This window comes from Poecilia formosa, unplaced genomic scaffold, assembly GCF_000485575.1.
Source record: "Poecilia formosa unplaced genomic scaffold, Poecilia_formosa-5.1.2 Scaffold493, whole genome shotgun sequence".
Classification (NCBI taxonomy): Eukaryota; Metazoa; Chordata; class Actinopteri; order Cyprinodontiformes; family Poeciliidae; genus Poecilia; species Poecilia formosa.
In genome coordinates this window covers 97,991-109,199 of record NW_006800432.1, presented here as the reverse complement: position 1 = coordinate 109,199, position 11,209 = coordinate 97,991, and the positions used below count along the sequence as shown (strand labels likewise).

At 48.6% G+C, this 11,209-nt stretch overlaps 1 protein-coding gene across 1 annotated transcript in view; it reads left to right on the top strand.

Moving 5' to 3' along the window:
- The window catches only part of trrap (transformation/transcription domain-associated protein), a 57,909-nt gene that overhangs the window by 41,540 nt on the left and 5,160 nt on the right, over positions 1-11,209 (top strand). Inside the window, 9 exon segments of the mRNA XM_007578823.2 lie at positions 101-296; positions 1,383-1,501; positions 2,078-2,224; positions 3,167-3,267; positions 6,022-6,223; positions 6,300-6,461; positions 8,212-8,302; positions 8,696-8,901; positions 9,992-10,253. Of these exon segments, the coding sequence (XP_007578885.1) occupies positions 101-296; positions 1,383-1,501; positions 2,078-2,224; positions 3,167-3,267; positions 6,022-6,223; positions 6,300-6,461; positions 8,212-8,302; positions 8,696-8,901; positions 9,992-10,253 (1,486 nt within the window).

Below are 11,209 nucleotides of genomic sequence, written 5' to 3'. Positions count from 1 at the left end.
CTGCCGGCGGTGTGGTCCTGTCGCTAACGCTGCCGGCGGTCCTGTCGCTAACGCTGCCGGCGGTGTGGTCCTGTCGCTAACGCTGCCGGTTGCTGTGCAGGCGGCGCAGCAGATCATCGAGCTGCAGGAAGCGGCGCAGATCAATGCCGGGCTGCAGCCCAGCAACCTGGGCCGCAACACCAGTCTGCACGACATGAAGACAGTGGTGAAGACGTGGAGGAACCGGCTGCCCATCGTCTCTGACGACCTGTCCCACTGGAGCAGCATCTTCATGTGGCGACAGCACCACTACCAGGGTGAGAGGGGATCATTACTGTAGCTAATTATGTGTTAGCATGCTAGCGTTCACCACAAACACAGATGAAAAACATCCATCCATTTTCTAACTCCTTGTCCCTAAGGGGTCAGGAGCTGCTGCTGCCTCTCCAGCAAACGTTTCAGGTGAGAGGTCGGGTCACCTGGACGGGTCACCAGTCAGGTCACCTGGATGGGTCACCTGGACGGGTCACCAGTCGGGTCACCTGGACGGGTCACCAGTCAGGTCACCTGGACGGGTCACCTGGACGGGTCACCAGTCAGGTCACCTGGACGGGTCACCTGGTTGGGTCACCTGGACGGGTCACCTGGATGGGTCACCAGTCAGGTCACCTGGATGGGTCACCTGTCGGGTCACCTGGACGGGTCACCTGGACGGGTCACCCGTCGGGTCACCTGGACGGGTCACCAGTCTGTCTCAGGGCAACACACAGTCACACCAGGGAGAATTTAGAGACCAATTAACCTGACAGTCGTGTTTCTGGACTGAAGCTGGAGAGAACCCACCATGCACAGGGAGAACATGCAGACTCCATGCAGAAAGACCCGGGAATCGAACCAGAACCTTCTGCTGCAAGGCAGCAGCTCTACCTGCTGCACTGCTGTGCAGCCCCCAGATGAAAAACATTTGTATTTAAAACAGGCTTGTTTCAGGACCACTCTGACTGAACCAGGTGTGTTTATCACTTAGCTGCTCACAGGAACTGAATTTAATCACATTTTTTAATTTATTGATATTTATTGCTGCTATTATGGAACAATTACTGTAGAAAATAGTAAAAATGTTTTACATTATTTTGTCCAGTTTGGGTTTTTTTTAAACGTTATTGGAATTTATTGAAACAAAGATTGAGAATTATTTTACAATAAATTCCCACTGCTAGCAGTCGCTGCTTTCCTTAGCGTTGCCATGGTAACATAGACACACCCTGAGAGATGGCTGCTTGGTGGCAGGAAGGGTCGACTTTAAAAGGCTGCGAAGAGATCAGGGCAACGCACACACAGTAACGATGCATTCAGGGACCCCGGGTCTCCGGAGCGTTCTCTTGACCGCTGTCTCTCTGCAGCCATAGTGACGGCGTACGAGACGAACACGCAGCACGACCCCAACAACAACAACGCCATGCTGGGCGTCCACGCCTCGGCGTCCGCCATCATCCAGTACGGGAAGATCGCCAGGAAGCAGGTAGGCTCAGGCTCCGCCCACACAGGAAGACTGACTGGGTTCTGGGGACAGGAGAAGTGGAAGCAGTTAGCGTTTCGCCTTCAGTGGAAACTCAGATGAAGAGTCCGGAGCAGTTTGGACCAGACCTCCACCCCTTCAGAACCGCTGAAGGGGTTCTGAAGGGGTGGAGCCATTGTCGGGTTTCCTTTGGGAACTTTTTACCCAGAAGCCCAAGATGACTTGTACAGGAAGTGGAGGCAGTGCGCCACCAATGAACTTCCTGCCTGAATCGCATCTTGAACATGGAAGAGTTCCTGGTCAGAGGAACGATGGATAAGGCTGTAAAAATATACTCCAGGTAATACAGGAACTGCTTGGTTCTTGGCACTTGTTCCCCAGGGGAAGCTTATTAGCAACACACCGCCTCCAACATAATCCAACAATATGAACTGATATGTTTCCTCTCTGACTCTGGATTTAAACTCTGTGTAGTAGACACTGACTGCTTCCAACCCTCAGCTGAACCCCAGTTCAAAGCATTCGCTCTGTCCCTATAAGCGCTTCCTGTTGTGGGCTGATCACTTCCTGTCTCCTCAGGGTCTGGTGAACGTGGCTCTGGACATCCTGAGCCGCATCCACACCATCCCCACCGTTCCCATCGTCGACTGCTTCCAGAAGATCCGGCAGCAGGTCAAATGCTACCTGCAGCTAGCCGGAGTCATGGGCAAGAATGAATGCATGCAGGTAACGCTAGTGCAGGAGATGCAGGCAACGCTAGCGCCACAGCTCCAGCTCTCATGAAGAGTCACTCGACATTGTTGGGTATCTAAATTAAAAATTGCATGCAAGGCCCCCTGGTGCTTCCTCTTAGCTGTCCAAACAGTTGCCTGCACTAAATACTCAGAAAATACCACAAAGTAGAAAATTGCAGCAGGATGAGAGTTGAGGGCGAGAATTTCATTAGCTTGAAGATCACTGCAGAAATCTCCAGAGCTTTTCCTATTTATTCTCTGCCGAGACACAGACCGCATCTAAAACAGTTTAGAGCAGAATGAGCTGCCGTCGGCCATGAACAAGCTGAAACTGGAACATCTTTCATTTTTTTATTGAACTTTCAAAATGCTCCCTAAATCTGGGACATTTTGACTAGATTAATTATTCCAGATATCAGTAGCGTGATTCTGACCAGTCAGAACAAACAGTGAAATGTCTCAGATTTACTTTATAACTAGTTTGTAACTTAAATCTGTTTCAGATCGTCAGTAATTCAGTGCAGATGCCTCCAAACAGCTGGATGACAAATCTGCAATTAGAGAAATCTGAATGAACCAGTCTGAGGTGTCTGGGCTGTCCAGCAGCTGATTCAATGTGAAACTGCCTGCCGTAGGGGTGGCAGCAGGTCGTAGCAGAGACGCATCAGCGCGGCGGCTGCTGTTGAGCCGCACAGCGCTCTGATTAATGGCGCCTTCGCCTCGCCACTAGTCATTAGCAGAGCCAGCAGACATCGTTCCCTCTGCATGTCCTCCTGCACTGCGCCTCGTTTGTCACGCCGCCGCATGGAGACACCTAATCAGAGGCGCTCTGTAATGGAAGTGCAGCTTCCTGTCCACCTTCCCTCCAACGAACAGAGCTGCTCCGCTCTTATCTGCAGAGCAATAATCAGAGTCTCTCCGCTTCTGCTCTCAGGGCCTGGAGGTGATCGAGTCGACCAACCTCAAGTATTTCACCAAGGAGATGACCGCCGAGTTCTACGCTCTCAAGGGCATGTTCCTGGCCCAGATCAACAAGTACGTCGGCTCCTCTTACTTCCTGTTTTCACTGTTTGATACATCTCAGCTAACCTGTTAGCTTTCAGCTGAGCAGCAGCTCCTCTTCCTGCAGCTTGGCTCCACCCTCTAGCCCTGTTCCTGAAGTTCTCTCTCCATTTTTGAACTTTTGTGAAGCTCGTGTCCACCTTGGTTTTCTTCCTGGGAATTCAGTAAAAACCCAGTGGAATCCCTTTTGTTCCTGTAGCTTCTCCTTTGTTTCAGTAATGTTCCTGTACCATCTCCATGGTGACCAGGGGTGAAAGGAGTTTTAAATTCTTGGGGGTACTAAGACAAATGTGTGTCATATGTATATCAGTGACGTGCAGTCAGGGTAGGCCATCATGGAAAAATAATATATAATAATAAAACCATTTATATTGCTATTTTCACCCTGTGGTTTGAACTATAAAGTATCTATTTTTTACTTAGCTTAACTAATTCTGATTAGTTTTTCTTCAAAATCGCTGAATTTTCGCATTTTCCCATTCAAATGCTCAGAAGCGAAGCCGGTGAGGCAGCAGGAAGCTGAGCCTCAACATTTAACATATGGACTGATTTTCCGTAAATTAGCTTATGTATATAATGTACAGTGTTTTTTGTCACCAACTGTGTGTGTATCGTGTTTTGTGTGCGGAGGAGCGATCAGAAACGGCAGAAAACAGACTCCAGGGGAGGCAGGCAGTTCTCCTGCCTCATGGCAGGGGGCGCTCATGATCCCAGATATTGTGACTCCACAACTGCAGAGTAAGACACAGTCAGCTAGCCATGGAGCTAGCCATGGAGCTAGCCATGGAGCTAGCCATGGAGCTAGCCATGGAGCTAGCCATGGAGCTAGCCATGGAGCTAGCCATGGAGCTAGCCATGGAGCCAGCCATGGAGCTAGCTAGCCATGGAGCTAGCCATGGAGCTAGCCATGGAGCCAGCCATGGAGCTAGCCATGGAGCTAGCCATGGAGCTAGCCATGGAGCTAGCCATGGAGCCAGCCATGGAGCTAGCCATGGAGCCAGCCATGGAGCTAGCTAGCCATGGAGCCAGCCATGGAGCTAGCTAGCCATGGAGCTAGCCATGGAGCTAGCCATGGAGCTAGCCATGGAGCTAGCTAGCCATGGAGCTAGCCATGGAGCTAGCTAGCCATGGAGCTAGCCATGGAGCTAGCCATGAAGCTAGCCATGGAGCTAGCCACACAGTAAATAAGTACAGCGAATTATTTTCTCCTCTCTTCAGACGTCAACATGAAAGTCTACATTTTTTCTGTGCGCAAATTTCTTGAATGATTTTTGGTGTTAAATCCTAAACCATGAAGTGGCATTGTTGTCAGTTGCTATGGCAACGAGTCTGCATGCAGCGTGGAAAATACCTCTTTCCCTTTGCTGTGGATCATAGCACGAAATCAATACCTGCATTTCTAAGTTTCACTGAGTTAACGCGGCTATAGATGACATGTAAATGATTAGTCTTTTTGCCCTCCAGCGTTGTTTGTTCTGTACGTCCAATAACATGTGTGGTGTCTAAGTTATAAGTCAGAACCTCACCAGCAGTGAACCTCACCGCACGTCACTGGTATATATACACACTGTTGCTTCTTTCTGTGCTGATTAATTTTTTTGCGAAGCGATAAAAGCTGGTAGCTCTTGAATTGCTACAGAATAAAGCTGCATGTCCCTCAACCCACTGGCTGCAATGTTGAACCTTGAGACACCATGAGACCTAAATCCTGAACTTCATGGCATGGAGTGCATCCCAGTTTTCCATGTCTGGCATATAACCATTCATTTTAGCTTTTAAACTGGTTCTACTGATCCTGTGTCCAGACAGAGGGATAATCAGCAGCCCAGCATCATGACCTGTTTGTTCTGAAGATCCTGCAGCTTCATCTTCCCAACATGGCTCCTCCTCACCCTGACAGGAGGAACCACAGAGCTCTGTTCGTTAAAGCTCATCTTCTGGAGTTGGGATGTTTTTCCTCCAACAGGATCCAGAGGAATCACCTCAAACCAGATGTTGGACTGGATTTTATTTCATTTGTGAATGTTAGAGCCTCATTTTCAACAGTGGAGCTTTAAGGTTGGAAAAGGTTATTATTTTGGAGAAAATCTCATTAACATCAATATTTCCACTAAATAAGAGGCAAAAAAATATTTTGGCCCTAACAAACAGCCAATCAGAGGAGGACCTGCTGGTCTCAGCCTCCTGGCGGCGTTCAGTTTGTCACCTCATGCTGAGATCGACGTGTCGCCCCGCTGCTCTAGCAAAGAACAGCTCAGAAACAATATGAAATGGAAAAAAAGTTATTTATTAACTGATTAAGTCGTGTTTTAGATTGTTCTTGAAAAACTAATCACTCACGGCTGCACAGTGAACCGTTGATGTTTTACAGCTGACAGCCGCTCCTCTCTCAGGTACTGCGAACCCCGCTAAATCCTTTAGGGGTAGCGGTACCCGACCGTACCCCCCTTCTTCCACCCCTGATGGCGACATCAGGACGTCCCACGTAGTTACGAAATGGAGGACGACAGACAGCGCATTTGTTTTATTTTTTAAAATCTACATTGGGACATTGTAGATTGATTTTGAGTCTCAGGAAATGAGAAGCAGGATTCTAACTGGAGTCATCTTCTTTTTGGTACCTTTGTCATCTGGAAACTACACCCCATCAGATCATTGGCCCCGCCCCCTGCACCCTCCTTGGCTCCGCCTCCTCTGATCCTTGTCCCCTCTTGGCTCCCCCTGCAGGTCGGAGGAGGCCAACAAGGCGTTCTCGGCGGCCGTGCAGATGCACGACGTCCTGGTGAAGGCCTGGGCCATGTGGGGAGATTACCTGGAGAACATCTTCGTTAAAGACCGCCAGCTGCACCTGGGCGTCTCTGCCATCACCTGCTACCTGCATGCCTGCCGCCACCAGAACGAGAGCAAGTCCCGCAAGTACCTGGCCAAGGTGAGTGGGGGGGTCGTCAGGAGCCTCCATATCGAGGCACGGGTGCAGCAGTAGCAGTCTGTGTTCCTCCCTGCAGGTCCTCTGGCTGCTGAGCTTCGACGATAAGAACACGCTGGCGGATGCAGTGGATAAATATTGCATCGGCGTTCCTCCCATCCAATGGCTGGCCTGGATTCCTCAGCTGCTGACCTGCCTGGTGGGGTCAGAGGGCAAACCGCTGCTCAACCTCATCAGCCAGGTGAGACCTGAACATCTCCACCCCATCGCTGGGAGGAAATCAGTCTTCCTCATCTTCATCTCTCTCTGCTCTTCTTTCAGCTCCATTTGTTTTTAAATTATTTGTTGAAGAAATGAAGGTTAATATCACATCGAGCCGCGGGAACTGGGCCAGAAATTAAAGCCGGGACCAGTTAGCGCTGGCCAGTTAGCTTGGGCCAGTGAAGAATTATTATAAATTATCATTATTATAAACACAATTTAAAGATGCTGATCTTCAAAGCTGGCGATGACGAGCTGCCTTCCTCTCCTCAGAGCTGGAACCAACAGAACCATCAGTACCAGTAGAAGCTAACAATCCCAGCCTGGCTGTTAGCTTCTGGTGTTAGCAAACACAATCAGTTTTATAGTAATAAATTACTACTCTTCTTCTCACTGTGTTACTAATGATCAATAATCAATAACTGCACGTCCCTGAAACAGTGAAGCTTCTGGCTGTTGCTGGTTGGTCGGTTTATGCGCATAGCCCCGCCCCTTTATCTGATTGGTTGTCCGGTTTGCTTCCTGGATGAGATCCACTCTCTCCCCCCTCCCTGTCGGATTGCTGTCAAATAAAGGCAACTAGTGCCAAAAACATTTTACTAAAAGTCTACCGGAGTAATGTGGGGCAACGCGGCATGATGATCAGCGTCGCTCTGCGTGCTGAAGCTTCCAACCTGGCAGCTTTACGCTCTTCTAAAATACGTCTAACGTCTGGAAACAAAGTCCAAGCTTCACTCTGAGGGTCTGATAGAGGCGATCTCTGCCGCCGTCTGCATGTGGGTTCAGAGAGCCGCTGCTGATGGGCGGAGCATCGGGAGGAGGAGCAGCAGGAGGCGGCGCTGGGTTCAGCTGTAACCAAACGGATCCGGTCATGATTAGTCTGGTTGGAGAGGTTCCACTGTGGTCAGTGGGATCATTTAACTCCTAAATGTGCAGCTGTCCAGAGATCAGCAGCATCAGCCGGTGTTTGAAAGAAAGTCAGACCCGACTTTGTGCGACTTTTCAGACTTTTCTTCGCCGCTCAGGAAGAAGTCCAGGATAATGTTGTGTTTCTTATCCTTTTGATTCTGCATGATAGACTAGTAAAAGCTGGTTCTTGATCAATATTTACGGTGAATTTAGCTGATAAAGCCTCATTTGCGTCATTAAAACGTCACCGCGACTAGTCGACTTCGACTCGACTTTTATCATGTTGTAGTCGACCTTAAAAAATTGTTCAATCCCTAGAACCAGGCGATAGACTCAGTTTATCACCAGAATTTGCCTCGATTGTGATAAAAAATATGATAAAAAAACAAATTATTACAGTAAGTTTTATGAGGCTGCAGGATTATACCGCCACAAACACAAATTTCATTAAAAGTTGTATTTTAAACAGGCTTCTGCCGGGACGCCTCTGACTGAATGAAGGGAGATTTATTCGCTGAAGTTGCATTGAATCATATTTTCTATTCTGCTGATATTTGTTGTTTTTACGGAACAAACTGGAGAAGATGGTAAATATAATATTTAATATTATACTGTCAGTTTATTTAACATCAATACATCAATTTTATCATGACAACGAATCAAAATACTTCAGAAACTTTTCAAAATAAAGTTAAGCGCATGAATGAGGCGTAGCGCTCTCTCTCACTCTCCTGCTCACCGTTTATCTTCATCAGCGTCTTCCTCTCTGCTTTGAGGTCATGAGGGCAGTGTGTGACCTTTGACCCTGCTGTTCCCGCCAGGTCGGGCGCGTCTACCCTCAGGCCGTCTACTTCCCCATCCGGACGCTCTACCTGACCCTGAAGATCGAGCAGCGGGAGCGCTACAAGAGCGGTGAGTCGCCCCGACCTTTGACCCATTGGAAGACGAACCAGAGCCTAAAGAGGCTTTCAAAAGTATTCACACCCTGGCACTGGTTCCCATGGCAACCATAACCTGCAGGTGTTTAGGGTAAAATGTGACAGGAAGCCAATGGGGCCAGTGATGTTAGAACGGCCTAGTCAAAGTCCAGATCTCGGTCCACCACTGCCTCTGGACGTGATGTTGAAGATCTCAGATGTTCTCACAGGAACTAAACATTCCGCCACACTTTTCAGATTTGTCTTTAAATAAATAATCATGGATCAGTTTGGTTGCTGTTGCTCCGTTCTGTCCAGACCCGGCTGCGGTTCTGGTCCAGACCCGGATGTGGTTCTGCCATCAGGACTTCCTGTCTCTGTGTTTCAGATTCATCCGGCCAGCAGCAGCCCGGCTCGGTGGGGGCCCAGCCTCACTCGGGGGCGTCCGACCCGGGCCCCATCCGGGCCACGGCGCCGATGTGGCGCTGCAGCCGCATCATGCACATGCAGCGGGAGCTGCACCCGACGCTGCTGTCGTCTCTGGAGGGGATCGTGGACCAGATGGTTTGGTTCAGGGAGAACTGGCACGAGGAGGTGAGGCGACACCCACAGCTGGTTACCATGGTTACAGCCACCCACAGCTGGTTACCATGGTTACAGCCACCCACAGCTGGTTACCAGGGTTAACTACAGGGTCTGTCATTAACTAATGGCATTTTAAACCGTCCGTCCATCTCGTCCCAGCGAGGTGGGTCCGGCTGGACAGCATTCAGAACCACAAATCTACAAAATATTTCACATTTTCATTAAATTCTCTTTTTTCTGCCAAGTTATTGAATTAATATAATCAGATCTGAACATCAGAGATAAGTTCAACTCAGAGTTTCTCTCATCATTCATGGAGCTTCTTTAGAAATCTGGACGCTGGGTGTGCTGTGGTGTCGCAGGGGTTAAGCACAACCCACATATGGAGGCCTTAGTCCTCGACGTGGCTGTCACAGGTTCGATTCCCGACCTGGCGACCTTTGCTACATGTCTTCCCCGTTTCTCATTTCCCACTTTCCTGTCTGTTAACTATCAAATAACAGCAACTGGAGCCAATAAAACCTTTAAAAAAAAAAAATCTGGATGCTAACGTTAGCATTAGCTGCTACATGTTAGCATTCAGATGCTATTTTAGGCTAGCATGGCTTCTGATAGGCTAACTACTGTTAGCATCACTTGAACACAATAACAGTCTCTTCTATCGTCCAATCAGATCGTTTAGAAACAGAAACTAAGGGAGAGAATCGGCCTCCATCGCTGTTGTTAGCGAGGGTTAGGGTTACAGGCTTTAGCCTAATGCTAAAGCCTGTAAGCTTTAGCATCAAACTTACAGGCGGGGTTTGACTTCCAGGCACAACCTTAATATGTAAAAAAATACAAAGTGATTAATGCTGCTTATTGTTTGAACACGTTAAAATCTACATAATTAATCTAAATGAATGCATTAAAATCCATATTTCTAATATTTCCTCATCGCAGCTGAACATGTAAATTACCAGAGAAGTTGTTTCATGTTTTTCAACCGCCTCGTCTCTGCTGAATTCACTCTTCATCCTCACCTTCCTGTCAGTGAAACATGCTCCTGTCCAGCACTAATGGAGCAGCCGACGAAGGCCTAACCCTCCTCCTCCTCCTGCAGGTGCTGCGGCAGCTGCAGCAGGGCCTAGCTAAATGCTACTCTGTGGCGTTTGAGAAGAGCGGTGCCGTGTCGGACGCCAAGATCACGCCTCACACGCTGAACTTTGTGAAGAAGTTGGTGAGCACGTTCGGTGTGGGCCTGGAGAACGTGTCCAACGTGTCCACCATGTTCTCCAGCGCCGCTTCAGAGTCTCTGGCCCGCCGGGCCCAGGCCACTGCTCAGGACCCCGTTTTCCAGAAGATGAAGGGCCAGTTCACCACAGGTTGGCTCAGGCACACACCCGGAAGGCCTCTTCAGTAATTGTGGCATTTCTAGAGGAAACTAGTTTCTCTGGACTCATTTTTTATTTTTTGGGAGGGATATGAAAAAAATGCATGCCACACTTTTCGGATCTATATTGGAAAATCATTCGTCACGTTTCTGCAGCACCAGCCGGGGTTTTACTCCACCAGTTTGACTCAGATTCACCAGGAACTAAATCTGAATTTCCTCCTTTCTGGGACCAGAACCAGAACCAGAACCAGATGGTTTAGTTTCTCTGAGCAGCAGAAAGAAAAGCGTCTCAGATTCCCTGCTGTTGCTGCAGCTGCAGTGGAGCTGCGGCGCCTCTGAGGCTCCAGCCTGGTTCTGCTCTGCATGAGGGAACCAGACCACAGTTCACTGGGACCAGTTTAAACTGGTCCAGTTTAAACTGGTCCAGTTTAAACTGGACCAGTTCCAGATGTTTTATTTCTGCGAAGTTATTTTCCAGCTGGATGTGATTTCCTCCATTATCCACTAGAGGCAGCGCCGAGTCTTCAGGCAGTGGTTGCCATGGAGACGGCAGTTAGAGACGTTTTCTCAAACATCAAGTAATTCCAGTCAGTCAAAACGTAAATAAATAAAAGGTCAAAGGTCAGTAGCTTCCTGGTGAACCAAGCCAGTAGTCCACGGGCCTCGTGTATAAATCCGCAGTTTTCACGAAAACTTGGAGTAGGACAAATTTAGAAAAGTGCAGCGAACAAAAAAATCCAGATGTATGAAGCCATGCTGCAATCAGACCTGCTCACCTTTCCTCTATAAATCCTGATTTGGGGGAATCGGAGCAGCTGCTGCTCCGCCTGTCGCCTCCATGAATACGTATTAATGTAAATTAGTATAAATACCTGGAAGTCTGCCGGCACGTGAAGCAGTAACCATGGCAACCATCCTGGCTAACAGCAGTATAAGCATCTATAA